Source organism: Danio aesculapii, chromosome 14 (assembly GCF_903798145.1).
Source record: "Danio aesculapii chromosome 14, fDanAes4.1, whole genome shotgun sequence".
Classification (NCBI taxonomy): domain Eukaryota; kingdom Metazoa; phylum Chordata; class Actinopteri; order Cypriniformes; family Danionidae; genus Danio; species Danio aesculapii.
Genome location: NC_079448.1, coordinates 43,448,060 through 43,472,714, shown reverse-complemented (window position 1 = coordinate 43,472,714; position 24,655 = coordinate 43,448,060). Strand labels below are relative to the sequence as shown.

The 24,655-nt window shown below is 35.7% G+C and overlaps 1 protein-coding gene across 2 annotated transcripts; it reads left to right on the top strand.

The window, feature by feature from the left end:
• On the top strand, window positions 1-24,195 carry cstf2 (cleavage stimulation factor, 3' pre-RNA, subunit 2). Of its 2 annotated transcripts, XM_056472132.1 has the most exons (15): window positions 1-157; window positions 2,557-2,635; window positions 2,719-2,888; window positions 4,244-4,380; window positions 5,465-5,584; window positions 5,910-6,032; window positions 8,011-8,113; window positions 8,210-8,272; window positions 10,907-10,966; window positions 18,230-18,374; window positions 20,364-20,521; window positions 20,636-20,760; window positions 23,385-23,423; window positions 23,733-23,866; window positions 24,026-24,195. In XM_056472132.1, the coding sequence occupies exons 1-14, from the start codon at window positions 76-78 to the stop codon at window positions 23,853-23,855; spliced, it is 1,527 nt and encodes a 508-aa protein (XP_056328107.1). In that variant the 5' UTR covers window positions 1-75; the 3' UTR covers window positions 23,856-23,866; window positions 24,026-24,195. The 2 variants fall into 2 exon arrangements, with proteins under 2 accessions (XP_056328107.1, XP_056328109.1); XM_056472134.1 differs by lacking the exon at window positions 10,907-10,966.
• Window positions 24,196-24,655: the final 460 nt, after the last annotated feature.

The window sequence follows — 24,655 nt, the reverse complement described above, 5'->3', positions numbered from 1 at the left end:
CCGGACGGTCTCTGGCTTCTCATCGGTCTGTGTTGATGCGCCAGTCGTGTTTGCTGTGAATTTATCGTTTAAAATATGGCGAATTTAGCTGTTGCCGCGGCTGCAGCTGCTGCTGCCAGAGACCCTGCCGTTGATCGCTCGCTACGGTCAGTTTTCGGTAAGTGTGAAGAGTTCGGTTCAGTTTGTTTCTTATGTGTGCCATTCTGATTCATTAGCCGCTAAGCTAAACCTCACTAACCTACAGGTAGTGACTACTAAAACTGGTATAAGAGTATGTACCATGATATATAACGACTAGATATCTGAATTATTGTTGGTAATATTATTATTATTTGTCATTTAGATGTATAACTACCGATGAAATCAAGTTTGACACGTTTACAGTGCATGGATGCATTGATGAAAAAAGTGATAAAAAGTAGCAGATCATAAGTTAATGCAAGACTAGAATAGGGTAAAAGCTATCCCCACACGTCCTCAGTGTATTGATTACATTAACAATTGCAAAAAAAGTATTACAAGATTTCAAAAATATCAGCATTTGCAAGTTTAATATGTAACTTATGTTCAAATATGCAAATGACGCGTTTTATTAATTAAACATGCTCTAATTTGCATATCATTCTAGCAAAAATGTCTGAAAAATTGATGTAGCTGGGTTAAAAAAATGTTTCATGTTTTTGATAAAATAAATTGTCAAAGTTAATTGTAAATTGAGAAAAAGTTTTTTATAAAGAGGGGACTTGGGGTATCTCTTTTATCACCCAATAATACAAAAAAAGAAAAAATAATTTTGAGTGTAATTAAAAATGTGTATTGTAATAAAATCTTCAGACATGAACGAAGTACACTTTGAAAAACCTAAAAGTGCATTTTGAAAGTTTTCTTCACATTAGATTGAATAATCATTGTGAGTCTTATAAAATAGATGCTGCAGCATTAAGCCTGTGTGCATTGTGCTTTATTATATCCTGCACTGTGTATATATACAGCTGAAACCAGAAGTTTACACACACTGTATAAAAAGGCACAACCATTTTTTAAATGTCTGATGTTAAATTTGACTAGCCTTTTTCTTTTTTAGGTAAATTTGAATTACCATTTTTTAATTTCTATTTGCTTAATAGCAGAATAATGAGAGAGATTTTTTTGGGAAATTTTATAACTTTTCTTGAAAGTCAAAGGTTTACGTACAATAAGATTACTATGCCTCCGAAATATCCAGATGATGGTGTCAAGGTTTTGGAAGTTTCTGATTAGCTAACTGACAGCATTTGCATTAATTGGAGACACAACTGTAGATAATTATTTAAGGAAAACCTCAAACACACTGCTTCCGCATGTGACAACATGGGAAAATCAAAATAAATTAGCCAAGACATCAGGAAGTGAATTGTGGACCTTTGGGTATAATTTGTAGATGCCTGAAGGTACCACATTGACTGGTTCAAACAATTATATGCAAGTATAAACAACATGGGAATGTCCGGCCATCATACTGCTCAGGAAGGAGAAGGATTATGTTTCGCAAAGATGAACGTGCCATGGTGCGAACTGTGTGTATCAACCCCAGAACAAAAGCAAAAAATGAAGACACTGGCTGAAGCTGGTAAGAGAGTTTCGTTATCCACAGTGAAACAAGTCCTTTACCGACATGGGCTAAAAGGCTACTCAGCAAGGAAGAAGCCATTACACCAAAAGCATCATAAAAAAGCAATATTACAATTTGCAAAATCACTCTAGAAAAAATACTTACATTTTTGGAGACATGTTCTGTAGTCTGATGGAACTAAAATTGAACTGTTTGGCCTTTTAAGACAAAGGGAGAAGCTTGCAAGCCTGGGAACACCATCCCAGCTGTGAAGGATGGGGATGGCAGCATCATGTTGTGCTGCAGAAGAGACTGGTGCACTTCACAGACTAGATGGCATCATGAAGAAAGAATATTATGTAGAAATACTGAAGCAACATCTCAAGACATCAGCCAGGAAATTAAAGCTTGGCTACAAATGGACCATAACCCTAAACATACTGCCAAATTAGTTAAAATATGCTTCAAGGACAACAGCGTGAACATTTTGGAGTGGCCATCACAAAGCCCTGACCTCAATCCTATAGAAAATTTGTGGGCAAAGTTGAAAAAGCTTGTGCGAGCAAGACAGCCTTACAAATCTGACTCGGTTACACCAGTTCTGTCAGGAGGAATGAGCCAAAATTCCAGCAAACTATTGTGAGAAGTTTATGGAAGGATACCCAAAACATTTGACCAAAGTTATACAGTTTAAAAGGAAAAACTAAAAAATATTAAGGAAATGGATGTAAACTTTTGACTGTCGTGAAATTAATTTAAAAATTCTCGAAAAAAACCTCATTATTCTGGCATTTAGCAAATGTAAATCATTTAGGTAATCCTAACGGACCTAAAATAGTAAACGTTTAGTAAGATTTAACATCAGACACTAAAAAAGGCACATAACCATTTTTTTAAAAAATGTATGTAAACTTCTGATTTCAACTGTACATATTGATTGTGTGATATATATATTTTTATAACAGTGGGAAACATCCCATATGAGGCCACAGAGGAGCAGCTGAAAGACATCTTTTCAGAAGTTGGACTTGTCGTCAGTTTTAGGTATGCACAAAAATGCTTTAAACAACATGCTGTGGTCACTTAGAAGAAACCTGGTGCTGATCGAAAACTGAAACCTCTTGCAGGCTGGTGTATGACAGAGAAACAGGCAAACCGAAGGGGTATGGCTTTTGTGAGTACCAGGATCAGGAGACGGCGCTCAGTGCCATGCGAAACCTCAACGGTCGAGAGTTCAGCGGCAGAGCCCTTCGTGTTGACAACGCTGCTAGTGAGAAGAACAAAGAGGAGCTCAAAAGTAAGTGAAGTGTTCTTAAAGTTTTGTTTTAGGGCTGCATGACATTAGAAAAAAATGAAAACGGCAATATTTTATTTTTCTGCACAATACATCAAGTGGTACTCACTGCAGAGCCACTTAGGCAGAGCTGAGCTCCAGCAAGGGGGAGCTTGAGCTCCAGCTCCTCCTTGCTGCGCTTCTTCTACAAGTGATGTCACTGGGGGTTAGGGGTGAGGTGGGTGTATGCATAAAAACAGTTTATAGGAGGAGCAAGAGCTCATGCTCTTCCTTATTGGAGCCCAAGTGGCTCTGCAGCGAGCAGAGTCTCCAATAAATTGCGATATGTGAATGCAGTTTCACCTTAAAAAGCTCTAATTTATGGTTTCCTTGTGGAGCTAAACAGTATTCAGGTACAGTCAGAAATTAAATCAAATGTAAAATAAAATAATAATTATATACAACTAAAGTTTGTTAATCCTGCAAACATCATTGATTTCTTGTGGCCGTATGCTTTAAACTTGCTTAATGCATGCATAGTTACAGGCCTAAAACACATGCAAATAATAAACTTTCACTCTATTTTGGTTAAACTTTGCAATGACTCTACAAATCTCATGTTCTGAACACATGTGCTCATGGTCAACTATAATCCAGATTCAACATCCCAACTGCACATGCTGCAATGTGCCTATTGTGGATATGCACATTGGGATAGCGAGGCTCAAACTAGGACTGTGCAATTTGATGATGTATATCATTTAAAAAAAGTATCAATTCATATTCATACACTCATTTACATGGGAGAAACTGGAGCACCCAGAGAAACCCACGCCAATACAATACATGCAAACTCCACACATAAACGCCAACTGAGCCAGCCAGGGCTCGAACCAGCGACCTTCTTGCTGTGAGGCGACAGTGTTACTGAGCCACCGTGTCGCCCTAGTTGTTACCAGGTTACAGAAAAAAAGTAACATGCTCACAACATCCAATCAGATAAGAGGAACCAAAAAGCAATATGGTGTTGTTGACTTCACATAGATGGCAGCGTTTAAAGGCTTGAAACTCTGCCCTCTACTTTCACTCCGCCCCGAAACCCCAGCTGGCCACCTTTGGCCCAAGGTATTTGGCGGGCCAAAGAAGGCCGGCTGCTGGCCCAGAGGAAGCCCCACTTTGGCCCAATCAGGCCCTGAAAGTGACAGTGGAAATGCGATTGGCCCTGGCTTGCCCTGGCACGCTCGCTTTAGGCACGATAGTAGAAACGTGGCTATTGTTGAGCCCTGCACTAGCTAAAACAGTATATTGTGCAGCCTCTTTTTTTTCTTTTTTTAAAATAAGTAAATAAAACCTCTGAAACTGCATGCTTGTTTCCACAGGTTTGGGCACTGGAGCTCCAGTCATAGAGTCCCCTTATGGAGATGGATGTATGCCAGAAGAAGCCCCAGAGTCCATCAGCAGAGCAGTAGCCAGCCTGCCCCCAGAGCAGATGTTTGAGCTCATGAAGCAGATGAAGGTGAGGATAATGGCCTGTTATATTTCAGATCAACGGGGTCTAGGGATGCTTTCACACTAGCAGATCATGAAGTTTGAAGTCAGAGTTCAGTTTGTTTGAATAATGTGAGAGATTAGAATATAAATAAATTAATATTAACAAAGATTATGTAATGCTGAATGAAGTCACTGATTGTTCAACATTAGTTCATGTTAGCTAATGAATTAACTGACACATTAGTATATGTTTAGTTAACATTAACACAGATTAAGTAAAATTTCTGCATTTATTCATGATACTAATACAAGCTTATTCTAAAGGGTTAATAATACTTTTAATCAACACTAGGATTTCTGGCTCTGAAATTCTTTGGACCTGAACTTTGATGCTTTAGAAAGCTCATGAAGACATTGTATAAGTATCATGAAGAGTGTCTGTTGTTTTCTAAGGTGACGTGGATTGGCTTATTTGATTAACTTAGAGTAGCTTTACAATGCATTTATGAAGATTTTGAAGAATGAAATATGTGCAATTTTAGTGGAGGGAATGAAATCTTACAGGTTTGATAATTCACAGCAAATTAGAAAGCACACTTGGTCAGAATTGTGTAGTTGATTGCTGGAGAATAAAAAAAAACAGCATGCAGTTATGCATAATTATAATTACTACAGTAATAAACTATTAACAGGACACCTTAAAATAAAGTGTTACCAAACATTTATTATTAGCATTATAAAACAAATCATTTTTTAACATAGAAACTTACATTATCAATGTGTGGGGATTACAAAAATGCTCATGTCTCTCTTATTTGGCACCAATTAATATCTGTGTACTTAATGCATGTTTTGCCTTAATGTTAAATGCATTATCAAAGTCACGTTGTAATATATGCCACAATACATTTCAGACTAAACAAATTATGATTTATTCTGGAAACTATAGTATGTCAATTTGGGTTTTAAAGAAAATTAATTATTTTATGTTAATTATTGTATGCTATTTTTCCATAGGTTTGGATTTGAAGTCCGTTGCTTATATAAACCCTTATCCATGTTGAAACTGCTATTTGTTTTAATCATCCTATTTTTGGTTTGTTGTACAGCTATGTGTGCAGAACAGTCCTCAGGAGGCCAGGAACATGCTCCTCCAGAACCCTCAGCTGGCTTATGCCTTGCTGCAGGCTCAGGTGGTCATGAGGATCGTGGACCCTGAAATTGCTCTGGTAAGATTTTTAAAAGTTGATAAAGGATTGCACTATGTAGAATAATATTAGGGATGAAAAAAAAATGTAAACATCTTAGGCCATATTTATACTTGCTTTACACTTGGCACAATTTGAAAAAAAAAAATTGTTAAAATATCCAAAACCAATTACATTGTTATTTATATTTTGCTCACAGAAAAAGTCAATGGCATAATAAAAGCTCTTCTCCTTTAGTTTTTTGTCATGCTCGTTTCTCATCAACTATTGCTTTAACAAAAAATGTGATAAATGTGATCTGAACTTGTCCATTTTGATCATGATTTCATGAAAAAATCTCTTACAGAAAATGCTCCACCGTCCGGCTGTGGTTCCACCAATAAACCCAAGTCCTCAGCCTGGACCTGTGCCCGTACCAAACCAGCCTCTCGCTCAGCCCAATGTTCCTGTGTCTCAGCCTCAGCCCATGGTCAGTATTACACTTATCATCCCTTTCTAAACACTTCCATCACTTTCCATCACAAAAAACTAGTGTTAGGATCACAGTCCTTGTACTGATGTGCTACTGTTCGAAAGTGAAATCTCTTCTACATACCTAAAATGAAACCTGACTTTAAAATGTAATGTATTCCTGTGAGCTCAAGGAGGAATTTTGGTATTCAGTGTCAGAAATCTTTGAAAAATTCTGATTTGATGCCTTGCTAATATTTTCATGTCATATTATTATGAAATAGTCCATTTTATAATCAAGTATTGTGCATTTTCAGAATAGATAGTTTAAAAGACCACTGATTCCTGCATATAGTTTTGCATATTTATTGAAAACAAGTCTTTGCTTTTACCTCTTTATACTTTTCTGAGTTAAAAGTAAAAGTTAGTTTTATCATTTTAAACTTTTAAAACGCACCTTATGTACTTTTATTTACTTTTTTATGTATACTTTGGTTTTTAATGAACACACGCACATAGTTAACATTTAATTACTGTACCACAAAGTTTTTTAAAATTGTCTTAAGACAAGAATGGGTGTTGTTGAATAGTTGTAGGACAGCTTTGATTTAAAGGGCACCTATGATGAAAATCATCATTTGTAAGCTATTTGGACAGAACTGTGTGTAGGTATAGTGTGTCCACTGTCATATTAAGGTGATAGAAGAACAATAAGTCTCTTTTTTTATTTTCTGTCGTTAAAAATAGGATTCAAATCCCTCCCATTTTAAGGCCCACCACAACGTGATGTAGGTGTGTGGTCTTCCCGCCCATCAAATAAATTGACAGCCGCGTATTAACTTGTCTCTGTTGTAACACGTATAATCAAGACAGGATGTGCGCAAAGCAACCGGGTTTAAAAGATCTGTTCAGCGCTCTGTGATCAGCAGCACCTCAAGAATGAGTTTTACAAGTTTAAAACGTGTTTAAAACAGCATGTTTATAATAAAGTCAGTAAAATCACTTCGGAATTCTTCACCACAGCAGCATGTCAGTACAGTCATAAAAGACGCTTCAGTCCCGGTTCATGAGCATAATTTAGGTTTGTTTTGTACATTAACATAACAGATATCCATACAGCCGATAGTGTGTATCCTGTCACATTTGTTGTGCAAAAACAGTGCGAAGAAGTGCGTGCGTGCATGTGAGTGTTTGCACTTTATTACGACATTGTGTGTAACTTGTAGAAAGGCTTGAATAAACTCCACAGCAAATACATCAGATAATCATTGGTAAAGTTCTTACTGTAGTAAGGGAGCTCTGCTTCATTCTTGTCTGTCACTGTGCTGCTTATGCGTGAGACGCAGCAGGAGAAGCTACACCCAACATAGCAATAGTGAGCGATCTCTTTGGCTCTGACATGCACGTGGGAACGGTGGGCAGGGAGAACCAGCTCATGTGCATTAAAGGCACAGGCAACAAAAACAGCTACAATGTCAAAACAGCTCAAATTTCCAATATCCAAAGGTATAATAAATAATCTGACAAATATTTTGAGCTGAAACTTACCAGACACATTCTGCAGACTCAAAAGACTTGTATTAAATCTTAAATAGATGCCCTTTAAAGCTTTTGGTCAATTTAACATGTTGACTACTATATGTAACCATTAAAAAGAAGATGATATGCAGAATGACAGTGATGTACTTAATTTACTCATTACAGATATCAAAATAGCATGTAATTTGTAATTTGCTTAGCCTAATTTCACTGCTGCAGCTTGTAATTCATTATAAATATTGTCTTGTTTTCATAATGACTTCCTAGTTATCACCATTTGTTGTATTGGTAAAATCCTTATGTTCCTCATTTTTAGAGATGCACTGTATTGTTTTCATTACAAAAAGAACTAGTGTTTGATATTTGCTCGAGCATCATTTGGGTTCATTGAGTTGATCCGCTTCTCTCAGTGACTGCAAGAATGAGTAATCCTCTTCTGTTGATCCTGTGACTCTCAGCCAGGTTTGCATGTGAACGGAGCCCCTCAAATGATGCAGCCTCCACAGATGGGTGGTGGAGTCCCCGGACCAATGCCAGGACAGGGCCCCATGGGACCAGCTGGTGCGCTCTATTTTTCTTGCATCACTTCATTGCTTTTGTGTGTGTGTATTTGTGTTCATAGCAATAGCAGTTAACATCTGGTTAATATCTCTACAGGTGGGATGCAGCCTCAGATTGGGATTCCTCCGGGAGGCCCTGTGCCCATGGATAGAGGACCAGGTATTCACTATAGAGTGTTTTTTGATTGCATGTGCTTGAAATTGTGACCGTTTATCATACATATTGATTTCCATGACACCATTGTTTCATATTTTTATATCTAGAAGTAGTGTAGTTTTATGATTTAATCATGTGTGTGCTTTGTTTTGTTTTTCATACTTTCTGAGCATGATTACCAAACCTGTCCACAAGTGGGCAGTATTGGCCAAGTCTGCTGCACTAGCTCTGATGTAGTGATTTGATTTTATTCGCCTGATATCCTGAAGGTTTAGTGTGTGATTTCATAATCCCTAGTGTCATCTAAAGTAGTAGCTCCCAAAGTGAGGGTCACGGGACAATTTATTTAATTTTATTAAACTATTCGAATTAACAAATTTCATCCTTAACCTTCAGAAGATAAAAATAGTTACATAAACATCAGATTCATTGGATTGATTTTATGGTACCAGATTAAACAACATTAAAACATTGAAAAAAAATTATATATATATATATATATATATATATATATATATATATATATATATATATATATATATATATATATATATATATATATATATATATATCGATAGATATAGATGGTCTCCAAGTAGAAGTCTTCAAAATGAAGCCAATGCTGCATCCCAATTTGCATATTTACACCACGCCCTAATAGTCTAATAGTATGTACTTTTTTGTGAAGGAAAACTATATACTTTTCAGTGTGTAACAGAAGTGTATGCAAGCTTTAGGACATACTACCTGCTTGTTAACAGATCATTGTGTTGCTTATTTATGGTATTTATGTCAATCATTTCAACACGTCATCCACAGTTCTGTCTAATTTGATTTCCTACCTTATTGGAGAAGCAGCAGGTTAATTTTCCATTAATGAGTCTTTCTCTACTTGATGCTTTGTCTCGCGCGTCCATCATGTTTGTGTTTATTTACACTTTTCACCTGCGTTTGTAGTTCCAATCGAATCCGCGTCCAACGCGCAATTTACTGTGGGCAATATTAGCGGTTAGAGTATGGACGCTTCTACACTTAAGATTTTTACCGGAAATATTAAACCATTTGGGAAACTTTGGCATACTCTTTTCAATAGACCGCAATTTGGGATATATTAATTCTATTTTGAAACATCTTTTTAGGACGGATAGTATGCAAATTGGGATGCAGCAAAAGATTAGACATAGGCCTATTAATGTGTGTGCGCCGTTGTGTGCAAGGTTTGTATGTTTATAACCACTTTAGAGGATAGTGGGGCTCGTGGTTCACGTGCATTGTTATTTTGGGGGTCACAGGCTGAAAATCTGGGAACCTCTGATCTAAATTAAGCATTAAAGAGTCTTGCATATTATAGCCCTTATTAGGTGATCTTATTAGGTTTCATTTAAACTCATTTTAAAGTTCATTTGCATGACTGTATAAAGTGATATAAAAATATCATAACAAATATAGTTTAAATTGAAAGTTTTTTAAACATTCATCTAAAAATGAATTAGTCGTTTTATTTCATGAGTGATTGACAAATGATATCCTGAAAAAGATGACAATACCAAGCATTGATAATCCTAAGAAACACATTTCTAAAAGACAAAACTAGTTAGTGGCTCAAAGCACAGGTCTCAAACTCAATTCCTGGAGGGCTGCAGCTCTGCACAGTTTTGCTCCAACCTTGATCAAACACAGCTGATCCAAATAATGAAGGTGTTCATGAAGCTCGAGTTTGAGCTTGCGGAATTCTGTAGAACGACGCTGCTAAAAGTGGCAGGATTAAACAAGATGATTAGACATTTAAAAAGGCGAGCGATGGGTCCATGTTTTAAATTCCTGTCCAGAGAGGTCATGTTTTGATCTTAGATTGGTCTCACGCAATCATATGATGCGATTTCGCAGGTCAGAGTTCACCAAGCTTGAACTTTCCAAAGCAACGAACTGCGAAACTTAACGCATGACCCTTCGTTTCCGGTCTGACGTATTCGCTTGCGTATGAACTGAATTCTATTGGGAAAAAAGTGCAGTGTGACCACAGCTTAACTCTTTTGAACCCCTCGATTATTTTTTTTTTTTATTTTGGATCAGCTGTGTTTGATAGGGTTGGAGCAAAACTGTGCAGAGCTGCCCCCTCCAGGAATTGAGTTTGAGACCCGTGCTTTAAGAAATCCCAGGGATAAATACTAATTACTAATATTAAGTTAAATTAAATGGTGTTTGTGTGTGTATATGTAATATATTTTTTTAATTCAGTCTTTCATTATATTTTTATTATTATTAACACCAGACTTGTATAAAACACTATAGAAGTCTACCACTACTTCTGATTTAATCATCAGCTAAAGCAAAACCCTTATTGTTCAGTACTCTAAAGGCCAGTGCATACTCCTTTTTCCACGTTTCACACTGTCTTGTGCACTCTCTGCATGAAAACAGAAAATAAATTGGACATCTTACAAGTGTGTGCTCAGAAATGTGTATGAACACTTGCAAAAATTGCATCACAAAGGCAGTGCTTGGATTGCTGTGGACTGTGAACAATAGAAGTATACTTTGGGCTCAATCCATGATCACAAACATCCCTGGGTAATATCAGCTACCCTGTGCTGTCTCAGTTCTCTCTCCTGTTCTTTTCACTTAATGCTGGCCCAGGAAACCTTCAGGACTCTCCTGTGGGAGCAGCTGGACAGGCTGCTATCGAGCGGCCTCAAGGTATCATGGGTATCTCTCAGCTCTGCTCAACACAGGGCTATCAACACCGTCACCTGTTCATAGTTTTACCCCTATCTCTGCATACACGTTTGACAAGTAGGATTAGATCAGAAGTTTTTTTCGCCTTTAAAACATTTCATTTACTTATTATGACCTAATATTTCATGTAATGTGCATACTTTAAATCAGGGGTGCCTGAAATTTTTCTTAATAAAAAGGTTTCCAAAAACCAAACTTGATTGACTAGTGGGCTGAAGGTAAATATTTGTCATAGGTAATTTTTAAATTTATTTATTAATGTTTAACAATGACCAGAAAACATTGCTTTATATTAACTAATACAGTATTTAAGCTTATTACAGTAAAAGTGAAATCTAATTTATAACAGAATTACACTAGTTTTCGCCTTGATTTGCTCACCGATGTCTTCTGCATAGTCCTCTATCCGTTGAGTGACAGTGTTTACATTTTAAAGTCAAATAAGATTCATTTACAACATTTAATTGAAACATTCCATTTCAGTTTGTTCAAAATAAATAAAAAGCAATAAATCAAACCAACAGCTACGTTAAATTAAAAATAACCGTCGCTGTGTTAAAGGACTTCGCCCCAACCATCTCCATCAATCTCATTATCCTCTCAGATGAGACAGTGGGCCAAATCAAAGGTTACAATGGGCCAACTTTGCCCGCGGGCCCTACTTTGGACATCTCTGCTTTAAATAATGCAAACAAAATGCACATTCAACTTTATTACAGAATATTTACAGAATATTAGAACTAAAATACATAATGTTTATGATAAATTAAACATTTATTTTATTACACTTAATACTGTTATAATAAATGATATGATGTTATCTAGGCCCAAACAGAAACTGTGCACAAAGAAATCCGCAGATTTTTTTTTAGCCAATCATTGAGTCCATTTACTTGTGTAAATATAAGTTTTTATTTTGATTTCAGTAATTTTATTTAAATGTTATGCAAATGTGTATATGATTTATTTACAATACAGTTTGTAAAGTCATATTTTCTCTCTATTAGTAGATACAGTATATAAGAGGCTTGCTTCGCTCACCAAACAAATGGATCTAATTGGATTTGCTTTGTTTGATGTTTTTATTTACAATATTCCCAAAATCATTCCACATAATTCTGCATGTTGTTTACAAAACTCTGCGCAGAAACAGCAAAAACTGTCAGCAGATTCTGTCTGGCTCTAGTAATTGAGGCTGTCAACCTTCATCCAAAGTAAACAAAAAAATCTTGTAAAACAATCCTATCATCTGAGCCTTTCATACAGAACACTGTAAAGACATCTTTCTTTCAACTTAGGAACATTGCATGTATCTGCCCTTTTCTGTTGCTGAAAGTTTGATTACCTCTTTTGTTTTTATATGCAGTGCTTAACAATCATCTCTTAACAAATGGGCTTTATGCACAGCTAGAGTTTTAAAGCTGATAATAAACTTCCGGTGAAAGCTTAATGTGACTTTTCAATTTCACAAGGATGTTTTTAAAGCATCGATGTTGTAATGTAATTACAATACATTCAGTTAAATAGACTTAAGCATTCATTTAGTTGTTCAAGCGTAAAATGAGATGAAAGACGGTTTTAACCACTAGCGCTGTCAGTAGCAACAGGCTAGTGCAGAAATTCCCTTGAAAATACTGAGGTAAAATAAACGGTCATGTTTTAAAGACATGGTGGGGGAATGGAATTTGATGCAGTGCTTCTTATCTGATCTGAGACCCACTTTATATCGTATATAATAGGTAGTGAAGATCGCTGATTTTTAAAGAAATCAGATCTTAAACGTGGCAGTTTTGTAATGGAAAGACAGTTCACCGGAAACCCTTGGGCTGCCTGGCTGAAATTATAAGTCCATGTGCATATAGTCCATTGCAATATCTGCAGAATTTAGCAGCTAGAATTTTAACTGGGGTGACATGGTGGCTCAGTGGTTAGCACTGTCATCTCACAGCAAGAAGGTTTCGGTTTCGAGTCCCAGCTGGGTCAGTTGGCATTTCTGTGTGCAGTTTGCATGTTCTCCCCGTGTTGGTGTGGGTTTACTCCGGTTTCCCCCACAGTCCAAAAACATGCGCTATAAGTGAATTGGGTGAACAAAATTGGCCCTAGTGTGTGTGTGAGAGTGTGAGAATGTATGGGTGTTTCCTAGTACTGGGTTGCAGCTGGAAGGGCTTCCGCTGCATAAAACATATGATGGAGTAGTTGGTGGTTTGTTCCGCTGTGGCGACACCTGACTAAGCCAAATGAATTTTAACTGGGATGAGAGTAGGGGAGCGTATTACCTTTAACATTTTAGAAATTGCTCTGGCTGCCTGTGAAGTATTGCATATATTTAAAAATGTATTGCTAACTTCTAAAGCTTTGCATAAACTTGCACCATAATATCTTGCTAATCTTTTAACAGCCTACACCCCTACCAGAAATTTACGGTCCGCTTAGTGTGGTCTCCTAGTTCTCTCCTGCAATTCAGGAGTGACGGGTTTTTACTTAATAAACTCAGACACTGTAGGAATTCTCTTCCAGTTGACATTAGGAATGGAAAGTCTCTTACTAATTTAAAATCTTTACTTAAACCTTTTTGTTTAGTGTTGCTTTTAATGAATCTGTTTTCTATTATTCGTTTTATCATCTTGTATGTACAGTGCTTAGCATATATGAGTACACCCCCCACAAATCTCTCATTTAAATGGATATGTTGTATAGGAAGCGTTACAATATTATATTTGTGCATATACATTAGTTTAGTCAGTACTGAAGGCAAATCTGGAGCTAATCTGACAAAATAACTTGTATTGATGGTTCAAAAATTAGTAGTCCAAATTTATATATTAAGGAAAAATATAAAATAAAATTTTCAAAAATAGCAACAATCAAGAGAAACAAAACATATTTACAATTTTGTTGAAATTTTGTAGGTTGTAATTTTTTGTAATATTTTGCTTGAATTTAATTGTAATATCTTTCATTTCTAAAGATGTTCTGTGGCTAAAATATTATTTTAATAAATATATCTGTTTAATAAATCAGTTTTGTTCAAATGCACCAGTATATACCACCCATATTCACTGAAAAATGGATTAAAAAAATTTATTTTCTAAATGGGGTGTACTCAATTATGCTGAGCACTGTATGTTGTCTTGATTTGTATGTAAAATGCTTTGAGAAAGTAACTTATAAAGACGCCATATAAAATTAATTTATTATTATTATTAATAATGACATACATTTACATTACAGCATATACAACAACAACCAGTAAGTTATTGGGAATTAATCCAAAGAGTATTGATAGTGCATACAAAGAAAGAGTATTGAATAAGGCTATCATGATAGTCAATGATGAGAGGCATCTTTTAGCATACACTTTCGAATTGTTACCATCAGGTCGTTGATATTGTGTTCCCAGATGCGTAAGAAAGATCATTTATCCCTCAAGCAATTAAGTTTTTCAGTTCCTCCTCTCTTAGTAGCAGTTGATGGCCAGTTTACTGGATATTTATTTAGAGTAGGGGTACCATGGTGCTTTAGGCTTTTTAATTATTTATTTGTATAAATACCAAATGTGAAATTGTCAGATGCCTTTGTGGGTGTACGCTGCAAATAAAATCTCCCTATGGACTGGGTGCGAATTACAGGGGGGTTTGGGTGGCCTGACCCCCTAATTAATGCTTGATCCCCCTGAAGGACATCAAAACAAGATGTATGGGCGTCTGCTGCTTAATAGTTAAGAAATTGTTTGCTCTGACCTGTATCTTAAATAATATTAATAATTAAAATAATAGATAACTTCAATATACATTTGACCACCCCACAAAGGTTCATACCATTGTAAATGCATGCTTGCGTCAAAAATATTAATACTAATTGGATTTAGGTCTGGGCTCTGGCTGGGCCACTCAAGGACATTCACCGAGTTGTTGTGAAGCCCCTCTAATGATATTTTGGCAGTGTGCTTTGGGTCATTGTCCTGCTGGAAGATGAACCGTCGCTTCAGTCTGAGGTCAAGAGCATTCTGAAGCAGGTTTTCATTTAGGATGTCTCTCATTACTGCATTCATCTTTCCCTCAATCCTGTCTAGTCTTCCAGTTCCTGCTGCTGAAAAACATCCCCACAGCATTATGCTGCCACCACTATGCTTCACTGTAAGGATGGTATTAGCCTGGTGATGAGCGGTGCCTGGTTTTCTCAATGTAACACCTGGCATTCACTCCAAAGAGTTCAATTTTAGTCTCATCAGACCAGAGAATTTAGTTTCTTATGGTCTGAGAACTCTGTAATGGTTTATACCATTGTGAATGCTTGTTTCCGCCAAAAATATTAATTCAAATCTAGTGCTATAACAGACAGTGCAAGTGTTCACAAAACATGTTTCTTTAAGAAAGGTGTTTGTAGGTGTCTGTAAAACTAGATGCATAGCTTGTATTTTACTATAAATTGGCTCACACTTAGAAGTTAAACAGTAAAATAAAAAATATGTGCAGTCTTTCATGGCCATCCATTAATAGGTGCAGAAAAGCAAACCTGTCACCGTTTATTTTATATCACAAATGTCATTGAGAGGCACTCAATATCCCTCAAAATGCTGAAAACATAAGTTTGATGAATTAATTAGATGTAATTGAATTAAATCTATAAATTTTTGTTCACTGAGGCATATTACCGAACATAACAGGAAAACTTGACCCCCTCCCCGATCTTCAATGTATAATTCGCACCCTGGGACTAATAAAGTTAATTAACCAACTAACTTGTTTACTATACTGTATGCAAACATTGTGTACATAAAACAGAGGGGAAAAAAAGAAAGAAAGAGAAAAAAGCACAGAGAATACATGGTTGTATCGAATTGGCTTTGTTGCATTTTTGAAGTGAGTGAAGTTGATGTTTAATTTACATTTGAAGTGAAACAGTTCCAACAAATGACCGTCAACATCACTAATCTCTGATTTAAAATGGTGTTGAAACGTAGGAGTCTTGCTTTATTGTGTTTCTGAGGCAAACATGCTTGATGTGTTATAAACACTTTTAACCTTTTATTGTTACACATCCAAAACAAAACCAGAACAATGAAGTCTTGTTGCCTCGTGGAATGTGCCGATGTGGCAGACTGAGTATTGATGAGTTTTACTCTGTAAAGATGTTGAAATCCTTTTGTTAATCAGTGACTCTTTGATGGCTGAAATCATATACTTTGTTTGTGAAGTGGAACATTTTAGTTTCCTTCAGTGGAAATTCCCTTCAGGAATTGCTTTGTTGTCATAAACCGTGTCATTCATAGCTGCTGAGTTTGCGCTTGACAATACAACATTATTAATCATCTTTTTAAAACGTTGCTTAAGTAGTTTGTGCAATTCACTGGTCTATAGGTGCAGTCATTTACTATTGTTCAGTGAAATTTCACTTGGAAATTCTGTCAATTTATTATTTGGGTATATATGCGAACAATGGCAATTGGACTAGGAAAATTGTAAAAATAAAAGATATGTATTTTTAAGACCAGGCATGACCATACTGTTAATGCCAGGGGTATCAAACTCAGTTCCTGGAGTGCCGCTGCCCTGCACAGTTTAGTTCCAACCCTGCTTCAATACATTTACCTGGAGGTTAAAACAAGCCTGAAGGACTCAATTAGTTTGATCAGGTTTGTTTAATTAGGGTTAAAGGTAAACTGCAGAGCTGCGGCCCTCCAGGAACTGAATTTGACATCTGTTTTATACCGGATGCCAAATGTGTCCCGAATTGGTTGATATTTTTATTTACTGATGTTTGACCAACGTGTAATCCATTTCTCTCCCTTTAAAACGGATTTTATTATATCAAAATGTGACGTTTTTAAAACACCTAGACACTTTTTTTTTTTTATACTAAAAGCACTTTGATAGATGTTTTTTCTTTAAATGTATCACCAGGAAGAATTCAAAGTTATTTCTCACACATTGAACTGAAATCTGTCGGTCTGTCTCTCTTTCTGTCTCTCTTTTCTGTCTCTCTTTCTGTCCGTCTGTCCTTCTGTCCATCTTTCTCTCTCTCTATATATATATGCCATAAAATAGCAATGAACCACTGATATGGCATTAAATAAAATCAAACTTTTTTTTTGTTTATTTATTTATTTTTTACTAGTTTGTCATGTAAATTTGCTGCCTTTATCTGGATGGAGTTGTTAATGCAAAATGGCCTTTTGCATTTGAAACGTTGCTGACATTGGTTAATGTGACTGCACTATGGCTGTACAATATATTGTATCAACATTGCAATATGCACATCCGCAAAAGTCAAGATCTTAATGACATATAGGATTATAGCTGACCAGGATCTGCAGTTTTGAATGCATATCATTTGTAAATTTACTGTAAAGTTTAACCATTGTGGAATTATTACGTTTTATAATTAACTTTTTTCCTGTTAAACATACTAAGTGAGTTTAAATCATTCGGATACAAGAAATGACAACATGTGTAGCTTTAATAAAGTTGAATTACATTTCATTTATATAGTGAGGACTGCGAAGTGTCTTTTTACATTAGGTTTTCAATATTTGTGACTGACTACCTTTGAGACATCCCAGAAAAATATACAAAAATATTGTTCACTTATTTAAATCTATTTAAGTCACACACTTTTTAAAAGTGCTGTTGTTTCACCCAACATTTGGTAAAATATGGACACATTTTTATTATATGCACATTTTTAAAAAAGAATTTAATTAAAAGCAAAATTATCTCAGGGGTTGGGTTTGTACATATTTGACCCAATATAGGGTTACAACAACACAGCATTTTATTAGAGTATAATAATTTATGCAGATTCATTCCCCTACAAAAGTCACCCAAACAATCTGAAATTAATAAATTAATAACAAATAGTTATTCAAGTCATCTAGTGAAGTATTTCATATCACAATATATTATATAAAAGCTCAATATTGCAATTCTGTTTATCCCCCAATATCGTGCAGCCCTTTCCCAACTCTGTTACTGAAGGCACACTGACAGTACATGTTTTTAACCTCTCCCTAATCAAACACAACTGGATCGACTCATCAGAATATTAGAAGAGACTCCAAAACCTGTCCTTAATGGTCAGATACGGGAGACATCCAAAATATGTACTGTTGGTGTGCCTCAAGCAACAGGGTTGGAAAACACTGTCCTAGACTGCACCATATTTTCATCTTGTAGTGCATCACATGCATCACTTTTCATATATCTCTCTTTCATGTGTTCTTAGTGCCGATAGTAGATCCACGTGCCCCAATGCGAGGGGCCCCTCAAGGTCCTCCCGGAATCCCACCCAGAGGCCTTCTTGGTGATGGTCCGAATGACCCACGAGGTGGATCATTGGTCAGTGTCACCGGAGAGGTGGTGGAACCAGGGTAAGACAACCTACAAACCTTATTTCTATGATATTTAGGGTGTTTTTGGATCCAGTAGGTTATTTGCTGTACTTTAAAATAAGGATTATTTGTTAGAATGTTGTGCTTTTTTCTTTGTTTGGTTTGTTTTCTCAAGGCAACATTTCAAATTGTGAAATAATGTTTATGCAAGTCATGTGTGAGTATTGTCCACTCATTGATCATAGTGTACTGGATTGTGAATTATGATTGCACTCTGTTCATTGGGTTGGATTGTTTTTTGCCCACAACCAAACCTTTTCAGAGTTCACAGAGTTGCGGGTTCCTCGTTCAGCTGATTTTGAAGCGATTGTAATTATTAATTCATATTCGGCTATGTGAACCAATCTAAAAAAACACATCAAGGTCTGCTTCAAGTGAGTCATTATTTTTAGGAAGTTTGCAATACAAAATTTTCCCTCATACAGTTGTGAACTGTATGCAAGGGTCATACCAAAAACTTTGTCTAAACATTCCACGTGACCTCAGTGGTTCAACTGTAATCATACGAAACACACCAAGAACACTCTTGTGCACCAAAATATCTGTAAAAACAAGTTTGTTCGCCAATGTCCTCTATTCAACCACATCAGGTCCCAGTGCACATTTACCATGAGCAATGCGACATTTGTGTGTTTTGCTGGTCACTCTAGTTACACTGTAGTATTGAGGGTATTGAACACACACACTGACAACCTGATTAGAAAGAGAAAACATTGGTGAACAGTTTTTTGGTGCTGAAAAGTTAAGTAAAATAAAAATATATTTTTAATGTATTCTTGATCAATTGCATTGATACTTCTGTTAATACTTTTAGTCCTACTTAAGTGAGAAATTTGAACCGGTTTTTGAATTTTTTTATTTATTTTTTCCCCCCCAATTTTTGACCACTAAAGAGTTTGACATTTACAGTATTTTTTCATCAAATAATTTAAAGACAAAGATTCAAAAAGCATTTGCATATTTACATATTTTGTCCACATATTTTAGATATGCACACAATGCAATAAAATTAGAAGGTAAGAAAGAAACAGTGATGAACAAACAAAGCGAAATGAAACGAGTGAAGCGAAATGAAACGAGTGAAGCGAAATGAAATGAGCATAGCGAAATAAACGGGCAAGCGAAATAAACGGGCAAGCGAAATAAACGGGCAAGCGAAATAAACGGACAAGCGAAATAAACGGACAAGCGAAATAAACGGACAAGCGAAATAAACGGACAAGCGAAATAAACGGACAAGCGAAATAAACGGACAAGCGAAATAAACGGACAAGCGAAATAAACGGACAAGCGAAATGAAACAAACAGATCAACGAACTGAACAAACGAATGAACAAACTAAACTAACAAAGGAAACGACAAACAAATGAACCAAACAAAAATAACCAACAAAGGAAACAAAACCACAAACAAATGAAAGAAATGACCTAACAAACAAAACAAAACTGCAAACAAAACTAAAGAGCAAATAAAACAAACAAATTAAACAAACAAAATGAAACAACGAGCAAACTACACATATGAAATGAACAAAATAAAAAAGCAAACAAACGAACAAACGAAACGACAAACAAATGAAAAACAAACACAATGCACCACAATCCATTTCTTAAAGTTTACAAAGTCCTGTTTAAACTGCACAATATAATAAAATAAATATGATCGAATATGACAAAATAAATTAAAAACATTACTTGATGCATCAATCCATAGAGTTTTTTGTAAAATTTACCGACAAAAGTACAAATTGTCAAATTGCTCAAGTTTCCCTATCAAACAGTTGATAATTCACTCCAAATGTAAAGAAGACATCAATCTCAAAAGCCACTTGACTGTAGTAATGCTGTATGCAAGCAGTTTGTGTTGTGTGTTTGATAACGAATGCATTTGCTCTGAACAAAGGCTTGTAAGGTTATGGATTTCTGTTTCTATTGTTGTAAAAACAAAGGTCGTTTTGTTTATTTGCAGCCGTGGTTATCTTGGCGGCCCACCACAGCATCAGGGGCCCCCCATGCACATGGCTCCTCCAGACATGCGGGGCCCTCATGACATGAGAGGAGGACCGATGATGGGGGAACCCAGAGGGCCAATGATGGAGCAGCGCGGGCCACCCATTGAGGCGCGAGGTACTTCAGTGTGCTTTTGTTTACCTAGATTGAATATTTGCTCTGCTTCATTCTGAAATGACACACTGGTGAAGGATACATCTTTCAGGTAAAACTGTTAAAAAATTCCCCCAGGTCGTGATCCGAGAGCTGTTGATGCTCGGGGGCCAATTGCTGGACCGAGGGTTCCTGTGGCTGGAGGAATGCAGGGTCCTCCGCCCCACGGCATGGGACCGGGCGCACCTCCACCTGCCAGACCAGTAAAAACACTTTTTGTATTTTTCAAATTATTATTATTATGATTATTATTGAAATGTGAAATGAAATAAATAAAAATTCAAATACGTTGAAGGTCCAGTGAAATTAAAATAACGTTTTTAGATGTTCGTATCAATATGTTAGTCTTTAAGGATATCTTTAAGCTAGTGTTGTTCAAAACTATGACAAAATTCACGATTAGAACATATAAAACTGATATCATCATCCAAAGCTTACAGCTCGCCACTTCCGCCTAAATGGATCATCGATTATTTTATTAACATCACCTCTTCAGTTCCCTATCAAATCTTGGCCAATCAAATTCTCTCTAGTGTCAGACATGCCCCGCCCCCTTCACGATGCATCCCATTTGCTTTTCTTTGATGTGCTTGAACTCAACAACTCTCACTGGCAGAGCTTTGATAAAACAAAATGCTATTGGCTGCTTTTTAAAAAGGGGAGGAGCTACATTGTCCCGCCCTCTCAATTTTTCAGTGGAGATTGTCAAACATCGAATAAAAATGCACATTTCAAAGCACTTAATTGGACCTTTAAACCTTAAATTCCTTTTCCAAGTAGCAAAATTGCACTTAAAAAAAGTCACATTTAATAATAAAATTGTTTATACAGGGTGTCCACGGGGTCTTAAAAAATATATTATTTGTTGATAAATCAGTGTAGAGAAATTTAAGGCCCTTAAAAAGAATTAAAGTCTTAAATGCTATTTTGTAAAGTATTAAATTTTATATCAGTTTTGATAATGCATTGTATGGCTGTATGCTAAAGTTTGCCTGAATTAAATCTGTAAATATCAGGATGCTGTGTAGTTTATGAAATCAATACAATCCTGCTAAATTTGACATCATGCTGCTTTGTTTACTGCAGTAACCAAGGAAACACCATTATTTCTGCAGCTCTACAGGCGCCAACCTGCCGAATTAGCTAGATTTAATAGATTTTTATTTGGTATATGAATAAGGTTTTAGTTTTGGATTAGTTTTTTTACATGAATATTTAGTAAACATATTGCAAGTTGATATCTCACCAGTTTTTCTGGTTGAAACCTAAAGTGGGTTTGAGGTCTTAAAATGTATGAAAAGAGTCTTAAAAAAGGTCTTAAAAGGTATTGAATTTCACTCTGATTTCTGTATATACTCTGTTATAAAACATATTTTGCTTTTAATGACATTGACATTGATTGTCTTCTGGTTATAACTAGGGTTTATGGTATTATTGAAGGATTTGGTTAATCAGACTAGCAAAATTGAAGTAAATTATTAACATGATGTTATTTCATAAAGTCTGAATAAAAAAAGTCTGAATTAATGTAATTGTCAGAATGAAAGCAGCTAAAGCATCTTTACAGAAAATGGTGTCATAGAATAAAAAATAAGCATTTCATTCTGACAGAAGCCACATTAATTTTGTGAAAACAATATTGTGAAACATGAATGTTATTTTAAACTGTTACTGGTTTCTATTTTTCATGTTATTTAAAATGTCATTATTTTTTTGTTTTTTTTAGCCTCATTATTTACACTCACATGACCCCTCGGGAATCACTTTTAAATGCTTTTTTGTCCTTGCTGAATAAAAGAAACACAAAATAAAATTGTTCTTATTTCAAACATTTCCATTGCAAAGAAAGTGAAATGCAGTACATTTATAGTGGGGAAAATAAGTATGAAACACATTGTGTTTTTATTTCTGGGAATAATATTTCTAGAAGCTGTTGACATGGAATTAAACCAGAATTTTGTAAAAACACAAACAATAAAAACATAAAATAAAACTGAATTTTAAAAAAATCTGAGAAACTATGTGTAATAACAATGGAATGACACGAGGAGAAATACTGAACTGCTGAAATTTATTTAATACTTTATATAAAAGGTGATGGCAGCTTAAAGATAAGTGTAAAAATCTTGACGGTTCTGTGGGTCTCGTCTATCAAATCTGAGCTTCATTTTGTATTTTGTATTGGATTAAAGTCAGGTGATTGGCTGGGCCATTCTACAGCTTGATTTTCTTTCTCTGAAAGCATTTGAGAGTTTCCTCGGCTGTGTTTCGGGTCATTGTCTTGCTAAAATGTCCACCCTGGTTTCATCTTCATCATCCTGCTAATGTAGATGTTGGACTAAAGCAGCTAATATTAATTTACAATGAGGAAGGGCAGAAGGTTGCTGAAGATCTACTGAGAGATTTCAGCTGCTGTCTGAGCTTTTAACTGCTGTTCCACACCTCCCTTTCTTCAAGTGTTCAGTAAATTTTCCTGCGCCATTTCATTTTATTACACATAACTTTATTTGTGAACTAATTAGATTTGTTTTCTTTGCATATATGAATTTCTTTGGTTGTTTCTATCATCTGGTAAACATTTCAAGTCAGTAGCATCTTTAGAAATAGGTTTTCTGTGAAAAATGGTGACATTCAATACATATTTTCTTGAGTGTACATATCAACGATGTACTACAAACATGTAATGTACAATTGAAAGATGTCACCAATTTCACACTGAAACAATATCATTTAAAACACTTTGCAACCCATTTTCAAATGTTTTCATGAAATGTAATTAATTTTTCATCATCTAAACATGTAAAAATCTCATTTGTGTTTGTAACAGGGTCCTGGATCAGACGTGTCGTCACAAGATCATGAGAAGGTGTGTATTTTTGTTTTCTTTCTCTTTTTTTTTTCCTGCGCTTATCAATTACAGAACATTCTTTTCACTTTCAAAGAAACAGCTGATGACAGCTATTCACCGCTGCATGAAATTCCTAAACAGCTCCCTAAAAGGTTATCATTATGCGCTGTGGAAATCTTTTTAGATATGTATCTCTTTAAGTGTGTGACTAACCAGATTTTCCGGCTTCACTAGTAGACGTGCTGATGTAAATGTTGATGAGCTGTGTTATGCAACGCTGTGCTCATCTTTTGGATGCTAATCTGAATGCTGTTTGCACGCTCCCAGGCTGCCTTGATCATGCAGGTCCTTCAGCTGACCCCAGAACAGATCGCCATGCTGCCAGCGGAGCAGAGACAGAGCATCCTGATCCTGAAGGAGCAGATCCAGAAGACGGCAGGTGCACCCTGAACATGCGTGACGTGAGCGCTTTTGTTTTTCTTGCATCCATCCTGAACAGCTCATTATGCTAATTACAGGTTCTGTGACGATCTGGAACATGGCTTTTCTTGTGTAACAGAATGAGACACGGTTCATTTGCATATGCACAAATGTGGAAAAATGTGTTTTTGTGATTGCAGGACTGCCTGTATGCTTAAATCGGATGCCCATCCCCTGTTCACAGTCCTACATCTGTAATTTCATTGTTGTTTTTGTTTTATAGTGGTATTTTTTCATTTTCAGTTGTATATGAGTAGTGGTTCGCAATTGACTTCTGATGGAGCAAATAAACGACTGGACTTTTCAAATAAATAACTGGATTTTTTTTGTTAATGCATTATTTAATTCCTGCCTTCATATTGTATTTATACAACTTTAGAAAAACTAAAATGAAACCACAAACAAGTGAATCAAAGAACAAATAAAACAAAAAAGAAACAAACGAATGAACCAAACAAAATGAACAAACAAACGAAACCTACGAACAAACAAAACAACAAACAAGCGAACAAACAAAAAAATCGAACAAAATGAAACTAACAAAACAAACAAATGAGCCAAACAAAATAAACGAACAAACAAACAAAACCAACAAAAATATACAAACGAAACGAAGGAACAAACAAAACAAGAACAAACAAAAAATAAACAAACAAAATGAAACCAACGAATGAACCAAACAAACGAAATGACAAACAAACAAAAAATCTAACAAAACGAAACTAACAAATCAAACGAAACAAACAAGCAAAAAGAACAAATAAACAAAA